Source organism: Rhinoraja longicauda, chromosome 2 (genome assembly GCF_053455715.1).
Source record: "Rhinoraja longicauda isolate Sanriku21f chromosome 2, sRhiLon1.1, whole genome shotgun sequence".
In the NCBI taxonomy this organism is placed as follows: domain Eukaryota; kingdom Metazoa; phylum Chordata; class Chondrichthyes; order Rajiformes; family Arhynchobatidae; genus Rhinoraja; species Rhinoraja longicauda.
The window spans coordinates 37,643,840-37,671,496 of record NC_135954.1 but is presented as its reverse complement, the minus strand read 5'-3'; the positions used below and the strand labels follow the sequence as shown (position 1 = coordinate 37,671,496).

The 27,657-nt window shown below is 39.2% G+C and overlaps 1 protein-coding gene across 8 annotated transcripts in view; it reads right to left on the bottom strand.

The window, feature by feature from the left end:
- The window catches only part of akap9 (A kinase (PRKA) anchor protein 9), a 179,119-nt gene that overhangs the window by 52,721 nt on the left and 98,741 nt on the right, over positions 1–27,657 (bottom strand). For 6 of the 8 annotated variants that reach the window (XM_078417471.1, XM_078417498.1, XM_078417466.1 and 3 more), the window contains 9 exons: positions 25,869–26,031; positions 16,551–16,763; positions 14,105–14,140; positions 12,930–13,162; positions 7,303–7,422; positions 5,926–6,102; positions 4,746–4,850; positions 2,314–2,466; positions 438–614 (listed from right to left, as the gene is read on the bottom strand). In XM_078417471.1, coding sequence (XP_078273597.1) covers positions 438–614; positions 2,314–2,466; positions 4,746–4,850; positions 5,926–6,102; positions 7,303–7,422; positions 12,930–13,162; positions 14,105–14,140; positions 16,551–16,763; positions 25,869–26,031 — 1,377 coding nt within the window. The remainder of the gene's footprint in view (positions 1–437; positions 615–2,313; positions 2,467–4,745; positions 4,851–5,925; positions 6,103–7,302; positions 7,423–12,929; positions 13,163–14,104; positions 14,141–16,550; positions 16,764–25,868; positions 26,032–27,657) is intronic. The other 2 variants (XM_078417507.1, XM_078417473.1) reach the window with 1 other exon arrangement.

Here is a 27,657-nt window from a genome sequence, read left to right as displayed (position 1 = left end):
TGCCTTTTTCGTTTTACAATTAATTGTCATTCATTGGCAAAGCACACAAGCTCTGTACAGCAGAGTTACTGAGTGTGCATATATAGTGATGGAAGGATGTCTAACTGCATCTTGTTTAGGTCAATTGTACCACTTGTCTCAATTATGTTTAGCTGTTTGGTAAGGCCAGGGAAAAATAATCTTAAAATCTTACCCAATTGTTTCAATGCAATATTAGATCTTGTGGAGCTCAAAAAAAGCACAAGATTTAACGGAATCTTACCAGTTGCTGAGTCTCAATTTGAAATCCAGTAACTTTTGGTTCAAAACAAAATGGAATGAAATTATTTGAGGTAGAAAAATATGAAAGCCACAAAAACTGGGCTATAAAATCTCTATTAACAGAGATGGTGGAGGTAGCTCAAATGTCGGGAGACATCCTGTCTGACTTTACTGACCTTATTGTCAGAGAAGATTTCCAGCTGTTGCTGCATTGTTATAATTTGATCATTGAGTGTTGCTATTTCTTCATCTTTTTCTCTGAGATTTCTAGACAAGTCCTCAGCAGGCGAGTGGTGATTATCAGATGATTCGCTAGAATTTTGGGTGGATGGCAGCAAGTTTACCACTTCATTCTGTCAAGGATGGTACACAATGTAAACAAATTCAGTGATTTGGGATAAAATAGATTTTATTTCAATCCACCTTACAAGCACCTTCAATACAAAATTAAAATGTCTACCACACAAAATGTGTTTTGTTCAAAGCAATATTAGCCAATAGCAGGACACATGCGTTGAAGAATAAATCTTTACTTTTCCCTGGCACAAAAAAACATCAAAAATATAAACCCACCGCTTTCAAGTAAAATAATTCATTTATTATAATGACAACATCACTAAAATGTGAAATGCAAGTGAAGCTAATTATGAAAATTTACAGGGAATTATCGACCTACCATTGACCATTTCTTTCCATCCACAGATGTTGATCGACTTGTTGAGTTCCTCCAACAGCTTGTTTGTTGCATGAAACATTACCCCAAGGTTTGGAAAGTTACCATTATCACAAATTTTCTGTCAAGAACATGGGCCCTAGTCTTCTATTAAACAGATCTAGCAACTTTTACCACTTAACTGGACAGAAACCTGGGAAGACCAAGTGCAAGTTTATGTTCAGCCTTCCCTTCAACTACAGTTGTGTACAACTGGGACTGAGTAGACTAGCAAATCTCTTGTCGAGCCTGCACTAGCAGATCCTTTGCAATTAATGGGAAGAAATAGCTGTCCACAGAACTTTACTTAAGCAAAACTCCTTTGTATTTGATTTAATTCCGTTAAAATATTCCATTTGTTTAAGTATACACAAGCTTTATTACTACATTTGCTTTTAAGAGCAATTTTTTTAAGTTAACTTTTGTTTTTACGAAGAGGCAGAACCCAATGAGTTTGGCTACTGTGGAGCAAGAGGCCGAATGATTGCAAGGTATAGTCCACGTCAACCATAATGGCTATGTCAGGCTTTATTTGGCCCGCCATTCAGATGCATGCAATACCCCCCACTCACTCTGCTGCCATGCTCTTCCAAACAGCCGTGGAAAGGAGACAAGGCAGATACAAATACATATAAAAGCTATGGAAATTACGTTTAATAAATTAGACATTTATTATTGTGAAAATTAAATTAAATGATACCAAAATGACAACGTGTTCAGCAACAAATATTTTAAAATATAATTAGGTAAAGAAATAACTGTATTTGCATTTTCTTTCCCCTTAACCTCCAGTTTAGAGTTGAGAAAAATAAGGGAAGCGATCCAAGGCCAGGTGTGGACTCACCCAATGGGCTCGGGTGACAGATGTGCTCCCACCTGTCGCTCAGCTACTTCACTTCCATTTGGTAGGGACAATAAATCTATGACATGGCACTGAGTGTCGGCAGCTTCCTCTGTAATTGTTTGCCAGAGCCAATAATACCTTTGTTATGTAAAAATAACCTCCAGAGATAGGCTTTCCCAAACCTCTTAACTTAACAATACATTAGAAGAAATCAAAATAAGTAAAACAATACATGTCTCCCGTTACCAACGAAGTGATCCTGAGCTAAAGGGGTCAGTGCAATTTTTCAGGCAGATTAAACATTTTGTGCTCAATCTACGAATTGTGTTCCGAGTTACAGCAATTAAGTGACTTTAACTGAGAGCAGTATGCCAGGCCAAATAAATATTGTAGTTAAAATTCACAACCTAAGCTTAGGGTTATGGCTGAACATTCAACTAATTAAAATGCAATTAAGAGCCTTGAAATGATACACATCACACGGGGAAGGACTTGCCTTAAGTTGTTTGTTTTCTTGTTGAATCTCTTGTAGTTGAGTGGCAGACTCCTTTCTCTGAATCTCTAACTGCATATGCAACTGCTGAACTTCTTCATTCTTATTTAATAGCTCTTCTCTGAACTGTTCCAATTGTTCTTCCAAGTTTCCAATCTGTAAACCAACACAATCCAAGCACGTGATTAACCATTAAACCCAGCATTATTTTCCCTTGTATGAAGTGAAATTCACGCAAAATATATTTACGTGCATTCAAGTTTCTTTACCTAAATTTTTTCATTATTCAAAATCAAATTTATAATCAGTAAATACATTTACAACAGGTATTGTCCTCTTTATGCCAAGTATAAATGACAGATCATGTTATAGAATAAAAAAGGAAAACAACACAATAGTAAGGACCATAGTAGATAGCATGGGGATAAAGTGCTAGGCTAAAAATAAAATTGTGAATCTTTCTACAGTATGCAAGTCTAAGTGTACAAGACAATCCAAAATTGATTTTCATGAACATAGGTTGTCATTAAAACACACTTGCAACACACATCTGAAGTTTTAAAGATATCTCAAAATGGTATTTTTAAAGCATTAATCTCATTTAATAAGCTGCAGTATTTTCCTGGTTCACATAATCTCTCGCACATCAACAACACATCTGCCCAACCAGTTCATACAAGCTTTCTCACATTCTAATTCTCTTCTGATTAATCTCTTTAATCCTCCCCCTTTAGGCCTGCATCAAGCTGTTTCTTAAATGCAAGGGTTTCCCTAAACTGAATGATAGGTTTTACATTATTTCTTGGGATAGGGCATTGCTGATCAATATTGTCATTTCCTGATTGCCCTGAATGGAATAGCTGGCCAAACTATTTCAGGGAACCTCAAAGAACCAATTACATCGCTGTGATTAAGATGACAGATTTCCTCCATGAGAAATGAGTGAACCTGAGGTATTTAATGACAAGTTCCACAGTCACCGTTACACAGACTAACTTTTCGTTAGAAATTTAGTTTTTTTTAACATATTTAAATTCAGTTCCATGCCACTTCTGCCATGATTGGATTTGAACTCTGTTCACTCAGCTGTTAGCCCAGCCCTCTGGCAACTGCATTGTGCCACACTGCACTTTGAGCCAGCAAAATACAGTTGTAAAAATAGAACATACGGTAAGATACCATAAATATAATTTTGGTGTTGTCGTTTTTGGATAATGCCTGCCCTCCCAGCATGGAGTCTGCATTCTAATCTGATATTGAAATCATGAGGGGAAAAAAAGATTTTTCCAATGAATGTGCCAATTTATTAGGGTAGAACTATAAAATATGGGTTATATGCAAAAGGATAAAATTGTGGGTTAGGATTAAAAATTATTATGCAATACGCAATGGCACAATCCATATTTGCTGTAGCCGATGCATCACAGTCACGTATAACACTCAAAATATTGTCCTCTGCACACATTGTCCAAGACAGATCCTTTCAAGTTGATCAAAAACGTATTTACTCTACTATGACCAATCTGATTAAGAGTTGATTATCTGTTGATCTCACCAATATCTGAATTCTACTTTGCATCCTGCAAAATATCCAAAAGTATCAAAGGCACGATCAGCTGGTGGATTTTTTCCCTGAGGGAGAGTCCAACAATCTCCCTATTGAAAAATCTTAAACCCTAGTTTATTTATGTTCACGGTTCTGATAAACTTCCATCAATCCTTCACACAGATAAAATATCATATGGTCATGTCTTGCTAATTAGTCCTACTCGTACCAACACTGCTGTCATCACTTCTTTGTTATTGGCCCTTTTCAACATGTTGAAATCCCAAAATGCTGCAAATCAAGAGCCAGATGTAGAATTCGAAACAGTGTTACATTTATTCTTGTGCACCTCAACATGAAACGCAAGAGTCTTTCAAAAGAGAGGTAATGAAAAAAGTGAATGAGTCACTGAAAGCAAGAGGGGCAAATTGATTATTGTTTTCTTTTACAAGGTGAAAATAACAATTTGCTAGTTCTGTGTTATTAATGTTAAAGAGAATCCCACTATACAGAGATTTCTATCCAATATGAGAAAGATAAAATGGCTTACATTTAACCAAACCATCTATGAAAGCTGCAAGGAAAATATTTTCCATTACCTGTGACTGCATTATGTTCTACTATGCAAAATGTTCACAGACTTGCAACTTAAAAAATAAAAAGAAATTTGGATACTAAAGAATTCAATGCACGTAGTAAAGGTACTCATCCTCCAGAAACAATGAATGTTCCTTATAGCATGAACATAATTATGTATCGGTAAGCAGTGAATTAAGGAAACAACATTAAAAGGAGCATGCTGCAGTGAAGAAATATGTCCAAGGCAATAACAGGCAGATTTAAAATGCTACATTGGTACAGTTATATTCCATGTGCAAAAGGAATTTACCTCCTTCTCCTTTCTTTCTAAAGCATCACGTTCGGCTTGCAGCTGTATCTGAAGTGCATTATCCCCTTTGATTTCTTTGGTAACCAGCAGTTTTCTTTCTTCAGCCTTTATAATTACAGTGACAGATTAGAAAGTATCTGATTACGATACACATGTTACCGCTATATCTGCATTAAGCAACAGAAATAGAACAACTAAATGTAGGAAAAGACTTTCAATCATTTGGGTCCTCCATCCAAAGTATTTGTTAAAAACAAACAGCCAATTTTCTTTGTGAAAGTCATTAACTCGGCCAAAAACGTACCATGTATACGTACCAAAAACGTAGTGCATTTAAAAAATAAAACATTAATATTTTTAGATGGTAAATATGACTTGCAAATACATTCTGTACAGGGCATAAAATTATTTATTTGATCCATTTCATTGATACTTTCTGTAACGTTAAACAATTTATGATATCTCTTCACAATCTTACCTTGGAGAATCTCTCTCTGCAAATCATTGCTTAAGCACAATGGTCAATGGTGTTGGCCTTTTCTTTACTGCTTCCTATATTTAGACCACTGCACATTGTGCTTCAGATTTGATCACAACAAAATCAAATCTGGTTTTAAAATAGCCTCCTGGATTTATCTGTATGACAAGTTCTAAATTGATTGTAGATGTTGCCACAATCTAAGCCCAGGGGATATACCCAACTTAATGTTTTTTTAAGAGACCCAACAATACCTCCTTTTTGATCTCAAAGTGTCGTGTATGGCACATTGGTCTCAATGTCCTCCACGTGCACGGCGAATACAGTTACAAAGTACTCGATTATTATTGCCGCTACCTCCTGACTCCAAGCATAAAATCCTTCCTTTATTTTTGAGCAGTTCTAGCTTCTTCCTGGTTACCCTTGTTTTTAATGGACGTATAAAAATCCTTGGGATATTCTTTAATCCGACTCGCCAATGACCTTTCATGGCCCTTTCACGACCCCTTCTGGGCCTTCTAATTCCCATCTTGAACTTGAGCTTGAACTGTGTCACTGTAGCATGCTCAGCAACAGCAAGAAAAAAAACAATAAACATATCCCAATGGAAGGTGGAACTTAGAACGAATAAAACCTGCATATTTTGACAAGCCAGGACACAATTTATGCCCACTCACATAATTTAAAAGTCAAAATTGATACCTTTTGTAATGGATAAGTGGTACTGATCAATGTCTGCTCCAGTTCTCTAACTCTGTTTTCTAATTTATCAATTTCTTCATTCCGCTCTTGCACATCTCTCTGAAGCTGCTCCTTGGTAAGCAGAAGTTCACTACACCGGTCAGTCTTGTCTTTCAACTGATCAGTCAGATGATCCATCTACCATGAACATGTAGGCAAAGGGGGTTAGTTTGTTAGTTTACGTTATTTGGCAAGTTTGAACAACCACTAAAAGAAGCCATGCAATTCAAAACATTGTTAAACCAGGGATGAATGTAATTGTTCAAAAAATATTGCAGAATACACAAGTTAATCACATGGTTAGTTTCACAAATGACTAGAGAGTTGCAGAGAGGAGGATACCAGGAGATTTAAAAAGCAGCTATCAGTATCCAGCCCCTAGAATCCAGTATAAAGTAGACAGGTCCTAGCAGAGCTGCCAACGAGTGAATGGCTGTGTTCCAGTTGCAAGTGTTGTGTTTGAGTAGTAAAGTAATGAGGTTCTCAAAAGATTTCGACAAGGAATCTAAGCAGTGAAAAAGTAATGCAAGGTCTTTCCAGCTTTCCTCTTTAGCCTTATTATAATCAGGATGGCAGTTAGGGCAGGCGTATGATCCTCCTGCAAGGTGTGGGATGTTAGGGACACATCTTGTGTCCCTGGTGACTATAACCACATAATGTGAGTTCAGCTGCAGACCCTACAGGGACAGTGGAAATGATATGGCACTCAATAGTCAGGGACACAGACAGGAGAATCTGTGGCTGCAAACTTAATGCCGAGATGATGTGTTGCCTCCCAGGTGCCGGGGTCAAGGTCTCGGAGCGGTTTCAGAAAATTCTCGAGGGAGTGGGCGAGCAGCCGGTAGTCATTGTGCATATTGGTAGAAACAACATCAGTGGGAAATGTGCAGAGGTCCTTCAGTGAATGTAAGGAAGTTAGGCAGGAGATTAAAGGGCAGTAGACAGGGCAGGCAGAACCACGCAAGGGGCGAGGGAAGACGGATGATTTAAAGTGCATTTATTTCAATGCAAGTTAAGGAATGGCAGATGAACTCATGGCATGGAAGGTATATGGGACTGAGATAGTATATGGGACTGGAGTGCCTGGAACATGCTGTCAGGGGTGGTGGTAGAAGCAGACATTATAATGGTATTAAGAGGCTTTTAGATAGTCACATGAATATGCAGGGTATGGAAGGACAGGCAACATGTGCAGGCAGATGAGTTTAGTTTATCTTGGCATGTTTGGCACAGACATTGTGGGTGAAGGGCAAGTTCATGTGCTGCACTTTCCTATGTTCTACATTCAATAAGAATAAAGCACGTGTTAAAAGGTTGCCAAGAGTGCTAATACGTTACCTCTCTATTTCTTTGATCGTTATTGGATTGGAGCCTTTGGGGAGTTTTCAGTTGATGTTCTAATTTCAGTATCTCTTGCTGAAACACATCTCTCTCTTGTTCACGGTCTATCGCTTGTTCCTAGATCAAAGCACAAGAATATAAGCATTAGAACTTAACAAGGTGGAATCGTGAACGCATAAACTTAATGCTCATTTTATTGCAATTGGCAATTAAATTGACATACAAATTTAACCGAACATCCATTTTTATTCATTGGTAACTTAATATTTTATATGGGAGCAAGAAGGGTCTTGACCCAAAACGTCACCCATTCCTTCTCTCCAGAGATGCTGCCTGACCTGCTAAGTTACTCCAGCATTTTGTGATACCTAATATTTTATACAATGCATATTAAACAAAACACTGCTTGGATGTAAATTGATTAGTAAAGGTTGGCAATTTTAATGTGCAGAGTTGTATAACAGTTGGTAGAACAGGTATTTAGAACTTTGTGGGATGGATCAAAATATTGGAGGAAATTAACATTCCATGTGAATTGGGCTGTTAGCTTCTGCATTGTTAATTAAGTAACAAAACCAGAATTTAAACAGAAAATAAAAATATACCCCTTTAAGAAAACAGCTAATGGTGCCTTTCTGAAGTCATAAAAGTTTTAAACAAATAAGTATTCATTCAGAAATTGTAACTTTCCTCACACTGAGTAGGAGGCAAATGATATACCCTTAATGATATATACGTGAGGCTAAACAATTCATTATTATTCTGAGGAAGCAATAAATTAATTCTGGTGAATTACTTTCAATCAGCATCTTACGGTGTTTTGGCTCCCTGAAGCAATTATATGCTTTCCCTGAAGGCACTGCCGTTAAGGTTTACTAAACTGATTAGTGGGTTGACAGAGTTGTTTTATGAGGTACAATGGGCAAATTCTTGTGTTCGAAGGGATGAGAAGTGATTCCCTGTAAACACAAGTATTTGTGAGGGGTCAACTAAATATTAAGGAGTTATTTCTAACTTCCCCCCCTCACCTCCTGCTTGGTGCACTATGAAACTTTGGCATTCTCTAAAAGGATGCAGCATTTGAGGCAGAAATAGATTACATGCATCTCTTGTTTTACACAGGGGTTATGTGCTTAAAAAGTAGCGTGTAAATATTAGTGCGTAAATCAAACATATGCCAGGCACCGCAGGCAATTATGCTGCCATACAGTGCCAAGCAGAAATTTGAGCAGGTTATTCTGAAAAAAAGAGCATGTAAATGAAATTTTGGCTGTAATTAGACAGGTGCTTTATTCTAATGTAAATCAAGCATGTGTATTAGATTATAGGGAAATCATGAATAACAGGGATCAGAAAGTATAACTGAGGCCAAAGATCAGAACAGTAAGAACAGACTCAAGGAACCAAATCTCCTTTCCCTAAACCTGGCTCTCGTATTTCTAGAAATCAGTTGAAATTGACCTGAATATTCTGTGGCATTACATATCGCAAACCCATCTATCAATGCAGTACAAAAAAAGATTGCACAAAAGCTTTTGCCAAAGAATTATTTTTGTAATTTTTAATTATTTTGTCCCCCCTCAACCTGTGAACAAATTCAAATGAAAGAACATGTTAATTTTTTTAAAGATAACATTTGAGTAAGCTACGATAGCTGCACTATCTCCCTCCAGCTGCAGTGCATAAGATCTTGATAATCAAAATCAGGTTCAGTAAGTAATTGGATAGAGTATACAGTCAGAGCCTTCTCCTCCAGGGTAGGAACATTGAATGCTGGATAGCATAGGTTTCAGGTGAGAAAGGACAATAGACAATAGACAATAGACAATAGGTGCAGGAGTAGGCCATTCAGCCCTTCGAGCCAGCACCGCCATTCAATGCGATCATGGCTGATCACTCTCAATCAGTACCCCGTTCCTGCCTTCTCCCCATACCCCCTCACTCCGCTATCCTTAAGAGCTCTATCCAGCTCTCTCTTGAAAGCATCCAACGAACTGGCCTCCACTGCCTTCTGAGGCAGAGAATTCCACACCTTCACCACCCTCTGACTGAAAAAGTTCTTCCTCATCTCCGTTCTAAATGGCCTACCCCTTATTCTTAAACTGTGGCCCCTTGTTCTGGACTCCCCCAACATTGGGAACATGTTATCTGCCTCTAATGTGTCCAATCCCCTAATTATCTTATATGTTTCAATAAGATCCCCCCTCATCCTTCTAAATTCCAGTGTATACAAGCCCAATCGCTCCAGCCTTTCAACATACGACAGTCCCGCCATTCCGGGAATTAACCTACTGAACCTACGCTGCACGCCCTCCATAGCAAGAAACAAAGATCTCAGAAACAGGTTTTTCAAACAGAGTGGTGGTTATATGGAATGCGCTGCCACAGAAAGTGGGAGAGGCAGATTCAATTACTGCATTTAAATTTTATCAGCCTCCATCCCAGCAACTTGTATAAGTTGTAACTAGTTAATGCCCTGCCACTGATATGTGTTGAATACTGTTCATTATATTTTGCTATCAGAAAGAGATTTGGATGAGGCATTTTATTCTCGCACAAGGTAGCAGATCTTTAGAATTCTCTTTGTCAAAGGTTCCTGGACGCAACATCTCAGTCAATAGACAATAGGTGCAGGAGTAGGCCATTCGGCCCTTCGAGCAATGTGATCATGGCTGATCATTCACAATCAGTATTCCGTTCCTGCCTTCTCCCCATACCCCCTGACCGCTATCTTTAAGAGCTCTATCCAGCTCTCTCTTGAAAGCATCCAGAGAATTGGCCTCCACTGCCTTCTGAGGCAGAGAATTCCACAGATTTACAACTCTCTGACTGAAAAAGTTTTTCCTCATCTCCGTTCTAAATGGCCTACCCCTTATTCTTAAACTGTGGCCCCTGGTTCTGGACTCCCCCAACATTGGGAGCATGATTCCTGCCTCTAATGTGTCCAATCCCTTAATAATCTTATATGTTTCAATAAGATCCCCTCTCATCCTTCCAAATTCCAGCCTAGTCGCTCCAGTCTTTCAACATACGACAGTCCCGCCATTCCTGGAATTAACCTAGTGAACCTATGCTGCACGCCCTCAATAGCAAGAATATCCTTCCTCAAATTTGGAGACCAAAACTGCACACAGTACTCCAGGTGCGGTCTCACTAGGGCCTTGTACAACTGCAGAAGGACCTCTTTGCTCCTATACTCAACTCTTCTTGTCATCAAGGCCAACATGCCATTAGCTTTCTTCACTGCCTGCTGTGCCTGCATGCTAACTTTAAGTGACTGATGAACAAGGACACCCAGATCTCTTTGTACTTCCCCATTTCCTAACTTGACACCATTCAGATAATAATCTGACTTTCTGTTCTTTCCACCAAAGTGGATAACCTCACATTTATCCACATTAAACTGCATCTGCCATGCATCTGCCCACTCACACAACCTTACCAAGTCACCCTACATCCTCATAGCATCCATGAGTCAGTCATACAACATGGAAATATGCCATTCGGCCCATCTTACCCATGCTGATCAGTGGCCATTCACAAATATTAATCCTCTCCCAGCACCATTTAGTGCCAATTAGTGCCCTACCTGCACCAAAACACCATCCTGGAAAGTTTCCAGTCAGGTTTCAGAGCCCACCACAGCACAGAGTCTGCCTTGTTGAAGGTACACAACGACCTGCTTCTCGCCATCGACACCGGCGACTGTGCAATCCTGCTCCTTCTCGACCTCAGCGCAGCGTTCAATACAGTGGACCACACCATCCTTATTGACCGTCTCCGGTACACGGTTGGCATTGATGGCACTGCCCTGAGCTGGTTCGCTTCGTACCTCAAAGATAGGAGTTTCGCCATCAACATAGGCAGTTATTCCTCTGCTCCAGCTAGCCTCTCCTGTGGAGGCCCCATTCTCTTCTCTCTATACATGCTCCCCCTTGGCCAAATCATTCAAAGGCACGGCATTTCTTTCCACTGCTATGCCGATGACACTCAGCTTTACCTCCCCCTGAAACCCAACAACCAGTCAAATTTAAACAGCCTCTTACACTGCCTTGAGGACATAAAATGTTGGATGGCACAGAACTTCCTCCAATTAAATGAGAGCAAGTCTGAGGTCATCCTATTCGGCCCCCCCGACTCCATCAAATCGATAACAGGCAGTCTTGGAAGTCTATCCTGCCAAGTCAAACCGCATGTCAAAATCCTCGGCATGATATTTGACTCTGCATTAAAATTTGATAAGCAAGTCAACGCTGTGGTAAAAGCCAGCTTCTTCCAACTTCGAACCATAGCTAAAATCAAACCTTTCCTCCAATTCGACGACACAGAAAAAATCATTCACGCTTTCATTTCCTCCCGCCTAGACTACTGCAACTCCCTATACACTGGGATCAGCCAATCTTCCCTGTCCCGCCTGCAACTGGTCCAAAACGCTGCAGCGAGACTCCTGACGGGTACCCGTAAAAGGGACCACATCACCCCGATTCTGGCCTCTCTCCACTGGCTCCCTGTACGGTACAGAATCAACTTCAAGCTCCTCCTATTCACGTATAAAGCCCTAAATGGACATTCCCCCCCCACATCAAAAATCTTCTAACCCACCTCTCTAACTCCAGGTCCCTCAGGTCGGCCGACTTGGGGCTACTCACTATCCCGCGGTCTAGGCTTAAGCTCAGGGGTGTCCGCGCTTTTGCGGTTGCAGCTCCTAGACTGTGGAACAGCATCCCTCTCCCCATTAGAACTGCCCGCTCCATCGACTCCTTTAAGTCCAGGCTCAAAGCCTATTTCTACTCCCTAGCGTTTGAGGCTCATTGAGGAGGCGCTGTGAACTGTTTGCGTGCTACTGTATGTTTCTTTTTTTTTTCCTTAGTACCTAATCAGATGTACAGCACTTTGGTCAACGTGGGTTGTTTTTAAATGTGCTATACAAATAAAATTGACTTGACTTGACTTGACTTGACCATAGTCTTCTATGCCTATTTACATACTCATCTAAATACAAATTAAATGCTGTCAGCAACTCTGCTTCCACCAGTGTCTCTGGCAGTGGATTCCAGGTACTTACCACTCTCAGGGTGAAAAAGGGTCCCCTTGTATCGTCAAATTGCCATCTTTGAATGTCTTTTAAGGCAGATACATGGTAAACAAGGGAGTGAATGGTAGATGGGAATTTAGAGATTTAACCTACTCTGGTATCGAACTCATATGTTCCTATTTAACCCAATCTGGTTGTTGACACATCCATATTTTTCAGAGGATTCACTGGACAGGATGCAGTACAGAACAGTCTGAAGAAGGGATTTATTCACAAAATGCTGGAGTAACTCAGCAGGTCAGGCAGCATTTTGGGAGAGAAGGAATGGGTGACGTTTCGGGTCGAGACCCTTCTTCAGTCTGAAGAAGGGTCTCGATCCGAAACGTCGCCCATTCCTTCTCTCCTGAGATGCTGCCTGACCTGCTGAGTTACTCCAGCATTTTGTGAATAAAAAGCTTATATTCTATGTAATTTTGCAAACACAGACATCTTGACGCATTTTCTTTTGTAAAGAACATTTTAACCTACAAAAATTCTCACTCATCTCAAAATACTAAACTATAATCATAAAAGGCAAAAGCATACGTACATCCAAGAATTTCCTGTTTTTTTCCAGTTGTTTCTCCAGTGCCAAAATCTGCTGCTGCAGATCCAAAATCTCAGCACTCTTTTCCTGCTCAAATTCCATCTTCTGGTTCACCTGTTCCTCTAATTCACATTCTAGCAGTTTCACCTGTTTTGTGAAGTCATTCTGTTCTTTTTCTGCCTGACGTTGCACTTCCCGTTTTTCCTTCATGAGCTTTTCTGTTTCCTCCAAAAGCTCTGCATTTGAAGTAAAGCACGTTAGTTGCAGGATCCAGTAGTAAGGTAAGCATTGTAAGCCACTCCAAGATGCTTGTTCTCCAAAACAAAAGTCTCCAAAAACCTTTGATAAACCTTCCCCATCACCTACCTCTATAGCAAACATGAAGAACCACAACCACGAGAAGCCATTTATGTAATCAATTGTTAAGTGGAACAGAAAATTTGAAGAGGCAGAATCACATTAGTTATGCTCAATTTATAGTGCAGCTCATAAGAATCCAATGCCAACCATCATCTTTAAAAAAAATGTTGAGCTAGTTAATTTGGTTTGTTTGTTTTTCCATTGTATCAATCCTAAAAATATGTTGATGTGAAGAGTGGCATTTGACCCATTTCAACAAATGTTTCAGTTATATTTTCTAACTTGACCATATTAAAATGTTGATGTGAAATTTGAAATTGATACGAGCTGAAATTCATCTAAGTGAATGCCACATCAATATTTAGGCTCTCTTATAGCAGCAGCTTCACGTTATACTCTGCTTCTGAAATTCAGGGCCACTGTAGCCAATTGAGCTATACTTCTGAAGTAGACTACAAAATATAACCATTATTAATAACTTCATTCAGCACAGTTTTCTAAATACAATTTCCCCCGATGGGTTCTTCTCTGTATTAAATGTTCCAAATTACATTTTTTTAAAGATGATTTGCTTTTCTTTGGGATTCATTTTGCAACAAATAATTAATAGGATGTCATGCTTATTTGAAATGTTTAAAGTATGCTTCAGCAAATCAAAACTTGCTACAATGTGTTATTCGATTTGAAAATTGTTAAAGAGATTAATAGATAGCCAAAAAACCAAACAACCAGCCAAAAAAAAACTGAAATTAGTATAACTCAATTTTCCAAATGTGCACGATCCGATTGCAGATTGGCCATGCAGTATACAAACACACCTGCTTCTGGTGCTGCATCTGCAGCTTCAACTAGGCCTAGGAGAACAAAAGAGCACAATAATTCAGATGCTTTAAAGCTTTTACTTAAATATGGTGAGTTTATGGAAAGTATAGCAAAGAGTTTTGCAAAATGAGTCTAGTAGTTGTGTAGTTATACATGCAATGTCAAACATGGATATTAAAATGGTTGAACTTGATCATATTGGAATGAAACCATAAACACTGAATATTTTTATAGAACGTACTTTAACACCAAATGTAAAAAGAACTCCATTTAGGCGTTACATGTAAACATATCAATAAAATGTACAGTATATTAAATTCCATTTCAAAATATTTGTCAGTTGGCAGTCAAGGGAAACCAGCAAAATGGAGCTGTCTCCACCTTGTGAGATGCTTCAGAAGTGGATGGTCTGTCCATTCAGTCCTTTGTATCCGAAAAGGAAAGTGCACGATATTGCAGGTGGCTCATTCAGCAGTTAACCAGATGCAGGACCTTCCGGTTCATTGCATTTTCTGATTTCTTCTCCATTTCTTTAACAATGAACTTCTTGATGGGTAATTGCCGTGACAAAAGGAGGTAAGCACCAAGTTTAACATGCCCATATTTCTCTATATTACTCAAGTGAATTTATCACTTTTTTTTTGTTATCACCAATGAATTTAATTTACCATGGAACCATGCAATTAAAGATTAAATCAAAACCCTTTTACTAGATCTAAACTGCTTCGAATTTCCATTCAACTTCACTCCACCTATCTTTTAAAATCTGTAAGAAGGAAGTGCAGGTGCTGGTTCTGAAGAAGGGTCTCGAACCGAAACGTCGCCCATTTCTTCTCTCCAGAGATGCTGCCTGTCCCGCTGAGTTACTCCAGCTTTTTGTGTCTATCTTTTAAAATAGTTTGATAACTTATAGTCCTAGAATCATAAAGCCTGGAACAGTCCCTTTGGCCCAATTCGTCCACGCTGACTATGATGCCCCATCGAAGCTGGTCCCATTTGCCCACGTTTGGCCTATATCCCTTTAAATGTTTCCTATCTATGTATCTGTCCAATGTCTTTTAAATGATGTTATAGTATCTGCCCAACCTCAACTACCTCCCCTGGCAGCTTGTCATGTATATGCACCACCCTCTGAAAGAAAAAGATGCCCCTCAGGTTCGTATTAAATCTTGTTCCTCCCACCTTATGTCCTCTTGTTTTTGATTCCTCAACCATAGGTAAAAGACTGCATTCACCCTATCTATTTTCCTTGATTTTATACAGCTTTATTTGATCACCCTTCAGCCTCCTGCACTCCAAGGACTAAAGTTCTAGGCTGCCCAAGCTCTCAATGTAGCTCAACCCGTCAAGTCCTGCCAATATCCTTGTAAATCTTCTATGCACTCATTCCAGCTCAATGACATCCTTTCTATAGCAAGGTTGCCAAAACTGAACACAGTACTCCTAGTGTAGCCTCAACAAGTTGCATTGTTTCTCATTTAAGATTAATTTGGCAATTCAGAATAATTCAGGCCAGTAATGTGATCACTTTTCCAACATGAATTACTTGGGTGCACAGTGTAAGATTTATTTATGGAGTAAGGGAGCTTTTATTTTGAAAGATTACTAATGCTCATAGTTCATTTTTTTGCAAGGGCTCTCAACAAAATTATCGGAGGCTAATCATATTACAATGGATCAGGAAACAGTCAATAATAATAGAATATCAAATCACCCGAGGAATCTTTTTAACAAAAATATCCCTGATGAACATAATGATCTAATTTCCTCTTAAGCACCAGTTGAAGTAAAAAAATAACTATGTCCACATACATTAAATTTGAATTTCTGGAAGTGAAGTGCCTATATCAGTTTCAAGAATCATATGCTCCTGCCATCAATTACATTTCCTCCAACACAAATGCTCCCATATAAAAGCATTTTATTGAAAGGTTGGTCCATTGAAAGTCATAAACTGCCAATGAACTTCTGTGACAGCAACATAGTTCTTCAAGCATGTTGAAGTAGAACGAACCAGATGCAGGATAGAGGGAAAAAAAGACTAATTGGCTAACATACAAAAACATTTTTATGATTTTGTAGAACAAGATGGCAAGGGAATGTGAAGAATTCAATCAGTGCACATCACATGTTTTATGTTATGGGAAACTGCAAACTATACTTAATTAACAGCTAGGAAACAGTTGGAATCCAAGAGGATCAATTTTTAAAATAACATTTTGGAAGCTATTAATTCCCTCATGTTGAAAATATCCGAATATATACCGATTCCACAATTTCCTTCCACAAATAACCTGAACATACTACAGTAATATACAAAAGTGAAAACAAAAAAAACAAGAAATGACTGGCTTCTGACTTTCAATAACCTAATAACCCATTCCCTGTGTTTCTGTCCAAGAGTTAGAACAATAAACAACCAAGAATTTGGACAATACATACGGAGCTCAACTGATCCTGCATTTTCTTTCATTGCAACTTGTTGCCTTGCGATCAGGTCTCTTTCTTGTTGAAGTTGTTGTCGCTCCTCTTCCAGTTCTTGTAGACGGGTACTCGTGTGCTGGAGCTCTTGTGCAATCTGATGCCGACTCTCATCTTTCTCCCGAATCTGCCTTTCCAAGTTAGCTTTTTCTTCTGTGTAACCATCAATGATGCCTGAATGAGATTTATTTTAAAAAAGGAAATATTCCTCTATAAGTGATAATAAAGCAATGAAAACCATACATGATTTAATAAAATCACTTCTGGACATTAGAAACAATTCAACAAAAAAAGAAATCACTAATTCCCTGAAGAATGAATCACAGATAGGTGAAGCATTAGCACTCTAAAACTAGTTTTAAATCCGAAAGACATATAACATGATTAAAGTCTCTCTACTGTCAATAACATGTAGTCTAGGTTCCTCAATTCAAGCCCAAATGGGGCGGCAAACAGGACTGTGTCAAAATACAACATTGCTTCAAAGTTTGAATTAAATCAGCAATTCCGTTCCAATCATAAAACATGGCAAATCAAAAATTGTGAATCATTGTAGAAACAGTTGACAACACAAAGAGATAAATCATCACTGTATAACTAAAACGGTGGCGCAACGGTAGAATTGCTGCCTTACAGCGAATGCAGCGCCGGAGACTCAGGTTCGATCCTGACTACGGGTGCTGTACTGTACGGAGTTTGTACGTTCTCCCCGTGACCTGCGTGGGTTTTCTCGGAGATCTTCGGTTTCCTCCCACACTCCAAAGACGTACAGGTATGTAGGTTAATTGACTGGGTAAATGTAAAAATTGTCCCTAGTGTGTGTAGGATAGTGTTAATGTGCGGGGATCGCTGGGCGGCGCGGACTCGGTGGGCCGAAGGGCCTGTTTCCGCGCTGTATCTCTAAATCGAAACCTAAAAAAATCTAAAATCTAAATCTAAAAAAATCTAAATCTAAAACGTTCCTCCAAAATAAAGTTATAGAGCAAGGAAACATGTTTACTCCATGAGCTTCATTCAAACAAGGAATTCCCTTTCACCTTGGTGTATATAATGAACTAATCTAAATCTAGTCACCCCTCAGCTTCCTTTGCTCTGAGAAAAAAAATGGCAGCCGAACCAGTCTCTTCTGATAACTCAAGTCCTCCAGTCCCAGCAACATCCTTGTGAATCTATTCTACACCATCAGTCTTAATTAGATCCACTTTGCAGTATGGCAACCAGAACTGCATACAATACCCCAAGTGCAGCTGTAACATAATGTCACAACTCTTGTACTCAATGGCCGACTAATATGAATCTTATGAATATATGAATATGAATATTGATTTTTCTAACTTCAAGTAACCCATGCATTTCCTCTCTCCATCCCTCACCCACCCAACTCGTACCAGCTTCAATGCTGTCTTGAGTCTCATTGTCTGTACTCGTTCTCACCTAACAAACAGCTAACAATGTGTAAGAAAAAAACTGCAAATGCTAGTTTAAATCGAAGGTAGACACAAAATGCTGGAGTAACTCAGCGGATCAGGCAGCATCTCTGGCTGAGATGGCGTGTTTCCTTTATCATCTTTACTTTTTTTGCATATCTTTCATTCATTTTTTCTATATCTCTCTACATCACCGTCTATATCTCTCATTTCCCATTCCACTGACTCTCGGTCTGAAGAAGGGTGTAGACCCGAAACATCACCTATTCCTTTTCTCCAGAGATGCTGTCTGATCTCCAGCTGAGTTACTCCAGCTTTTTGTGTTTATCGCTGACTGCCACTTTCAGGGAACTATGTACTTGCAGCCTATGTTCAATAACACCCCCCAAGGTCGCACACCATCCACTGTGTATGTCCTATTTTAACTTCTCAAAATGCATCACTTCACACTTGAACTGTTCTGCCATTTCCTTGTTTCCCATTATAAATTCACCTGTCTCTGATTGTAAGGGACCTACATTTATCTTCACTAATCCTTTCCTTTTTACATATCTAAAGAAGCTTTTAATCAGTTTTTATATTCCCCGCAAGCTTTCTTTCATGCTCTCTTTTTCCCCTCTTAATTAACTCCTTTGTCCTCCTCTGTTGAATTCTAAATTTCTCCCAGTCCTCTGGTTTGCTGCTTCCTCTGGCCAATTTACATGCCTCTTCCTTGGATTTAACACATCCTTGATTTCCCTCGTTAGCCACGTTGAGCTACCTTCCCAGGTTTATTTTTTCGCTAGACGGGGATGAAACGTTTTTGGAGTTCATCCATGTGATCTTTAAATCTTTGCCATTGCATCTCGAATGTCAACCCTTTAAGTATAATTTGCCAGTCTATCCTAGCCAATTCCTGTCTCATACCTTCAAAATCTCCTTTCTTTATGTTCAGGACCCTAGTATCCGAATTAACCGTCTCTCCATCTTAACGCAGAATTCCACCATATTATGGTCACGGTTGCCCAAGGGGCTTTACACAACGAGATCGCTAACTAATCCTTCCTCATTACACAATACCCAGTCGAGTCGGTTCCTCTACATATTGGCTTAAAAAACCATCCCGTATATATTCCAGGAAATCCTCCTCCTCAGCGCTGTTACCAACTTGGTTGACCCAATCTCTACGTAGATTAAAGTCACCCATGATAATGGCTGTATCTTTGCTACACACATCCCTAATTTCCTGCTTGATGGTATCCCCAACCTCCCTACTGCTGTTTGGTGGTCTGTGTACAACTCCAGCAAGCGTTTTCTGCCCTTGGCTATTTCGCAGTTCTACCCATACCGATTCTACAGTATCCAAGCTAATGTCTCTCCTTGCTATTGCATTAATCTCCTCTTTAACTAGCAATGCCACCCCACCTCCTCTTCCCTTCTATCCTTCCTGAAAATTGAATGCCCCTGCATGTTTAGCTCCCAGCCTTGGTCACCCTGGAGCCATATCTCCGTAATCCCAACTATATCATAACCGTTAACTGCTAACTGCACATTCAATTCATCCACCTTATTACAAATGCTCCTTGCATTAAGGCACAAAGCTTTTTTTTTTCTTTTTTTTTCTCCCTTTTGCTTCTGTCCTTCTTTTATCCTTGCATTGGTTCCCATCTCCCAGCCCTATTAGTTTAAACGTGACCTTTTCTGAAGGCATACATACGTTACACTGACATTCTACTTGTCTCATGGGATTATGTTGGATTGAGTACCTAGTTGCATACTTGAGAAAGTTTAGTGTTAAATTTGGAGTATGTGATAATAGCTCAATGCTGAAAAATCCTCCATTTTATAAATAACATCCAAGCAGAAAACTTATTATTTTCTGCACGCATACGTTTCCACGTTGTTGAATGATGTTTAGTTTAAACCCACCCGTGTAGCCCCTGCAAACTTGCCTGCCAGAATGTCGGTCCCCCTCCAATTAATGTGCAACCCGTCCCTTTTGTACAGGTCACCCCTGCCCCAGAAGAGATCTCAGTGGTCAAGAAATCTAAATCCCTGCCCTCTGCACCAACTCCTCAGCCACACATTCAGATCCCCTATCTCTCTGTTCCTACCCCCACTAGCACGAGGTACTGGAAGCAAACCAGAGATCACCACCCTAGAAGTCCTGCTTTTCAGCCTCCTACTTAGTTCTCTATACTCGCGTTGCAGAACCTCCCTCCTCTTCTTACCTATGTCAGTTGTGCCTACATGCACAAATACTGCTGCTCAACTTCCCTCTCGAGGATGTTCTGAAGTCGGTCTGAGACTAAAGCCACACTAACCATCCTAATCTATCTTTGCTTTTCCAAATGCAGATAAATTTTGTTTTTCTGAATAACCTCAAGAGCTTTCCCGTCACTAACATTAGACATGCTGAGTTCTCTGACTTGCTTTTGAAACCCTTTTATTACTGAGACATCAAGAAAACATTGTACTATCAACTACTTGGATGTTATTTATAAAATGGAGGATTTTTCAGCATTGAGCTATTATCACAACCTCCAAATTTAACACTAAACTTTCTCAAGTATGCAACTAGGTATTCAATCCAACATAATCCTATGAGACAAGTAGAATGTCAGTGTAACTTATTATTAAAAGATGATCCTACTGAATTATACCTTCACTTTAATGTTCTGATTTTTGAATAAGAAAAAAGGTTAGGTGAAAAGGGAAGAGAAAAGCCAAGTTTCTTAATTCAAGAATAAAATCTGTTTGCAATTATTACAAATTAAGCTTTTGTCACATTTTTACAAAACTGCCGGAGACCTGGATAGAGTGGACGTGGAGAGGATGTTTCCACCCATGTGAGAGCCTAGGACCAGAGGCCATAGCCTCAGATTAAAAAGGAGATGAGGAGGATTTTTTTTTGTCAGAGGGTGGTGAATCTATGGAATTCATTGCCAAAGAAGGCTGTGGAGGCCAAATCAATGGATATTTTTAAGGCAGAGATTGATAGATTCTTGATTAGTACGGGTGATAGGGGTTATGGTGAGAAGGCAGGAGAATTGGGTTGAGAAGGAAAGATAGATCAACCATGATTGATGGCAGAGTAGACTTGATGGGCTAAATGGCCTAATTTTGCTCCTATAACTTATGAATTTATGAAACATTTATTGATTAGCATTACTGTGAGATATATAAATATATTTTAAAATTATGATTGGATTCATTTCAAAAATTGAAGATGAGCCGATATTTTTGAAGATTTAATTCCCACCTTTTCCCGAGGAAACACATTATTACTTAAACCTGTAAACAGTTGCTTGGAACTTTCCAAACTTTGAAAATTGAGGGTTTAAAGAGGAAATATGAATTCAGTGACTCCAAAATAATCTAAGCAAAAGAACCATTATAGTACATTTGTATTTCAGATTTCTGTCTGAAGAAGGGTCTTGACCCGAAACGTCACCTATTCCTTTTCTCCAGAGATGCTGCTTGGCCTGCTGAGTTATTCCAGCATTTTGTGTATATCTTTGTAGTACAGCTTTTATTTAAGCTTTAAAAAGATAGCTGAAAACATTAATGCCACTGAATAAGATGAAAACAAAATAGGCTTTTCTCTTTGTACTTCAGTCAATCATCAACTTCCAAAAATTGTAATTTACATTATATCAAGATTTCTCAAAAAAGGTTAATTTACTGACTTGCTGAGTATTATCTTATTTATTATCTAATTAAGTATAACTAACCCTGAAAGCAAGCTTTTCATTGTACCTCAGTACACGTGACAATAATAAACTTAAACCTCGCAGCAGTTCAAATTCTCTCCATGTAGGATATTAAGTATACTAATAATTTAATATTAGATTGATAAGAAACAATCAATTCTCAACATACAAAATAATCCATTTTGAAATCTATCCATTACGTTTGTATGTTTAATCAATCAGTCCAATTGATGTGACATTGAGAATAAGTGAAAGCTGCCCAAACAATGAACCGCATATCTCTAGCCATGACTGCTGAGTGCTCCATTTGGGGAGACTTGGGTATTCTATTGTGCTAAAAATTCCAAGCGAAGGGAGTATGTTCGGAAAACAATTGCAGCAGGATTTCAAAATAAGAATCACGAGGAGTGATCAGAGATAACATTGTACCACTGCTCAAACTGATGGTTGGGATTAGTGGAGGAGTGCAGTAGACAAAACATAAATAATGATGAAAGATGGATGCCTTTGACATTTTGGCCATGATCCTGATGGGGTTAGCCATTTAACTCATGTCAAACCATACCTCAGCACTCTGGATAGGACTTGATCCAATGTTACTGTGGGCCTCATGCACAATAGAATGTTAAAATCACAACAAACAAGCAACATTTGCTAGTCATACGTCATAGAGTGATAGTGTGGAAACAGGCCCTTCGGCCTAACTTGCCCACACCGGCCAACATGTCTTAGCTACACTAGTCCCACCTGCCCTCGATTGGTCCATATCCCTCCAAACCTTCCTATTCATGTTCTTGTCTAACTGTTTCTTAAACATTACGATTGTCCCAGCCTCAACTATCTGCTTTGGCAGCTTGTTCCAAAAATTGTAATTTACATTATATCAACATTTCTGCACATCTCAAAAAAGATAAATTTACTGATTTGCTACACAAAGTGCTGAAGTAACCCAGCGAATCAGGCAACACCTGTGGAGGAAACAGATAGGCAATGTTTATTTACTATCATTTACAAAACATTGTCCATCCATTCCCTCCACAGGTGCTGCCTGACCCACTGAGTTACTCAGCATTTTCTGTTTTGCTCAAGATTCCAGCATCTGCATTTCCGCGTGTTAACATTTGCTGCCTGGTATAGCATAAGTTCTATTTGCATTGCTTCATGCATATATTATTCCTGGCAACAATACGAGCCCATGAATTTCAACTGAAAATAGACCTCCAAGTGCAAATCATTGGGCACATTACTGCTAATTTTAATTACTTCATAATTTTAATCTAGATACAAGGAATTACAGATGTTGGTTTCCAAAAAAGACACAAAATGCTGGAGTAACTAAGTGAATCAGGCAGGTCTCCCTGGGAGACATGGATAGGTGCTGTTGTGGGTCAGGACCCTTCTTGAGACTTATATTTTATTAGACTTTATTTTCATTTCCAATTAAAATTAAATATTGTCTGATCATTTCAAATACATATAGGACTGAAGAGGAATGAGGGACCAGCTACATGGAGAGAAGCTGGTGTTGTTCTTAGAACTGAAGAGCATGAGAGACTTCATCTGAGTATTAAAAATCATGAATTATGAACTATTCCCATTCATCAAAAACATTAGGGCTTAGAATGAAGGTGTTTGGCAAAAATAATTTACTGTGAAGAGAGGAACATCTGTATTGAGCGTAGTGGGGGTATAGTCCATGATATATTGCCAGGTTGGGCAGTAGAGGCAAAATAGATCATGGCATTTAAAACAGAACTGGATAACTGAATAGAAAGAAATACAAGCTAGATTGAGTTGATGTGTACTCCATGGGCTAAGTGGTTTTGTTTTGTGCTGTAATCCTTCCATAATTCTATAATTGTTTAATTCTAATTTAGAACGTCTCTCAGAAATGGGCAGAATAGAATTACAAGAAAACCGCGGCCTGCGGATTTCACCATTGAGGAGCTGATGTCGGGAAGTTCCAAAGTCGCAGCAGGTTTGACTAGCCCCGACCCGGGGTCCGATCGCCCAGCGCGGGGGAGCTGAGATCCATCCGATGCTGGAGCTTGATCGCCCCAATGTGGAAGGCCTGGCCGCCGGCTACGGGAGCCAAGATCAACGGAAGGCTCGAGACCTCCGACCGCGGGAGGCCAAAGAAGGGAAGAGGTTGAACTTTTTTTTCGCCTTCCATCACAGTGAGGAATGTGGAGGAGTCACTGTGGTGGATGTTTATGTTCAAATGTATTTTGCGTGTTTTGTTGCTTTTTATTGGTATGGCTGCATGGCAAATCAAATTCCTCGTATGTTGCAAAACATACTTGGCTAATAAAGTATGATTATGATTATATCATTGTGAGGAATCTGCTTGGAAGAAAATACGAGTTAAACAGGCAAAACATCATTACTTGTGTCATGTAAAATGAGATAAACATGGAAACCATTATGGACATAAGATGCTGGAGGAACTGGAGGTGTAGGCAGCATCTCTGGAGAGAAGGAATGTTTCGGGTCGAGCCCCTTCTTCAGACTTTATGTTTTATTGCTGAAAATAACTTCAAAAGGTTGCAAAAGCTCATACAAATACAACACTTAATTTAAAGTAATTCCCAATCAACATATAGTTTTCTTGTAATGGAGTGCAGAGCATCACAACACAAGTACAAGTTTAAGATGCAAAAATATGGATGAAGATTCATAGTTCCACATTTTTATGTAGATTGCACTGTTAATTACCAATTTGGCAGCTACCGTCAAAATATACCTGTGAAATATTAGAATAACAAAATACTTTTGAATAACAATGTCTTTGATCAATATTCTGGCTTTTATTTAACCTGTAAAATCCATTAGATTGATTTAGCAACACTCGATACACCTTCCTTTGGTTTAGAAAGCCATGGAGAGAGATAATGATATCTCCGTGCAAGTAACTTTCATGCTACAGTAACCCAGCTTCAAAGCCACCATGCAGACTTGCCTTTCTAAATGATAGCATTGGAAATGTTTTCAATTCAAGCAGTATTCAGTTTCACCATGAAATGCATAATTTACATATTCTATTCACCATGTATAGTGTGCCGGTGAATTTCTAATCAGGTGAATTTTATTTCAAATGTTTATTCTGTTAACATGCAATAAGGAAAACTTACAATTTGAAAGTTCAAGACAATATTACCATATTTTGACAATCCCAACATACTTATATTTACATCTGCATGCTAATTTTGTAAATTTATGTTTTAAAAAGTATAATCTAATATGCCTGATTTCACCTGTGCTAAGGGGTGATCTTATAGAAATGTATAAAATCATCAGGGGAATAGATAGAGCGAATGCACCGAGTTTTTTACCCAGAGTAGGGGAATCAAGTACCAGAGGACACCGGTTTAAAGTGAGAGGAACAAGATTTAATAGGAACATGAGGGGCAACCTTTTCACTCAAATGATGATGGGGATATGGAGCAAGCTGCCAGAGGAGGTGGTTGAGGCACATACTATAACATAATGTAAAAGACACAGGCTCCTGGATAGGAAAGGTTTAGGTCGATATGGGCCAAATGCAGATAAATAGGACTCGCTCAGATGGGGCATCTTGGTCCCGGCATGGATAGAGCCTGTTTCCGTGTTGTATGACTATCTGACTTTTGTCCTTGAGATTTGCTTTTGCCTACCCTCATATCTAAGACACAGAAGGAGCTGGTACCATGCATTACCTTATCTCTGGGCTCCACAAATTCAGCTAACAAAACTACCTTGCTGAATCTGGACAAGAAACATGCACAATATCAATATAATTAAATCCTGACAATCTGCCTCCCTTGGAATTTTAGCACTGCTAGACAGATAAATATTGCAAATTAATGAACTTCACTCCAGTTAATATCCCAACATTTTTTTAATTCACCTTTTTGGATGTTGTAATAAGGTTCCAGTAAATCTGGCATGTTAAAGGGAGTGTGGGGGCCAGGGTCCTACTGAGTGTAAAGGAAATGCAAGAAACAGCATCTAGTGCCAGATGCTAAACCAGTGGAATTTCTGAGGAAATCAGATTGCATATTATTGGAGTAGTAATGTTGTTCAGTGTCCAGTGTAGCAGTGGGTCCCACTTACACAATCTACAAATATGAATCTCACATATGGTTTGTATATCAATAAATTAGAGGAACATTTTAACATACTTTCTGCTTTATGAAGCTCCAATGCTAGCTGCTCCCTGGCCTTCAATTCTTCATTAACTCTTTCAAGGAGTTCTTCATGGCGTTTACGTAATTCGGCTATCATCTCTTTCTGACGGACAGAATCTCGTACCAGCTTTGTCCGAGTGATCCTGGCATGGTCAAGCTACAAGCAAACCACAAAAAAAAAAAAATTCTTACTGCATCAACCCTTAAACTATTCACATATACAATAAAAAATCTTTAAATGTAATTAAAATCTTTCATTCACACAGAAATTAAGTGCATTTACTAAGTACAATGTTTAGGCTTTATGTATATATCTGAAACATGTTAGCATGCTACAGTATCATTCACCAAAGGAAGCATTGTAAGCTCTCACTGTCCATTTCAGTGAATTGGAATACCATTACTTATATGGTATTCATAAAAAAATGATGTAATCATTATTATATTAAATCATCAATTCACTATATTAAATATTCTATTTCTAATATGTATATACAGTGGATACCTCTTTCATAACAAAAACCTCAATTTGATGTCAGCAAATGGTTTATAATGCTTAATAAAACAGAAATTCCACAGGTGATTTGACACTATATGACACATATTGAAACAAGTAACAAGTTCAAAATGTGGAATTAATTAAATCTTAATATCTTGCAATTCAGAAATTTGAGTGTCCACATCAATGCGCCAATGGTGGAGCAGGTTTTCTGAATGTTGTCAAACTGTGGCTATAAATGCATCCTACTTTCTACAATTATGCATATTTAAATGAATCAGGAGAACACCCATTTTATTTGTGGAATAACTGGTTGGAGGGGAAAGATGAGGAGCTACTGGCTTCAAAGTCTTGCCAACCACTAAATAAATAGGTTGAAGATCTGAGAAAATGAACAATACAATACAATACAATATATCTTTATTGTCATTGTGCAGGGGTACAACGAGATTGGGAATGCGACTTCCATTCGATGCAATAAATTAATTAGCTAATCAACATAAATTTAGACAATCCAGAGAAACAAAATTAGAAACAGGTTTAAAACAGAATAAAGTGCAAATAGGTCTGTGCCGGGTCGCTGTGTGACGTAACCATCCGACTCAGCAGGACCGGTTCAGAGCAGCTATGGCCCTGAGGATGAAGCTGTTCCTGAGTCTGGAGGTGCGGCCATAGAAGGCCTTGTAGCGCCTGCCAGATGGTAGAAGTTTGAACAGACTGTTGCAGGGGTGTGAGGAGTCTTTATGAATGCTGGTGGCTTTCCTGAGGCATCGTGTATTGTTAATGCCCTCTAAGGCTGGTAGCTGTGTTCCGATAATCTTCTGAGCTCTATAGACTACCCGCTGAAGAGTTCTCCTCTCTGCCTCCGTACAGCTGAGATACCACACAGGGATGCCATGTGTTAGGATGCTCTCTATGATGCAGCGGTAGAAGGTCGTCAGCAACTGTTGGGGCAGACCAGACTTTTTCAGTGTTCAGGTAGAACAGTCGTTGCTGCGCCTTCTTGACCAGCGCAGCAATGTTAGTGGACCATGTGAGGTCCTCCGAAATGTGAGTGCCCAGAAACTTGAAGCTGGACACTCTCTCCACACTGTCCCCGTTGATAAAGATCGGAGCATATTCCCCATTATGTGACCTTCGGAAGTTGATGATCAGCTCCTTGGTCTTGGAGGTGTTTGCTGAGCACCAGTCCGCCAGGTTCTGCACCTCCGCTCTGTAGTGTTTCATCACCGTTGGTGATCAGCCCGATCACCGTTGTATCGTCTGCAAACTTGACAATGGTGT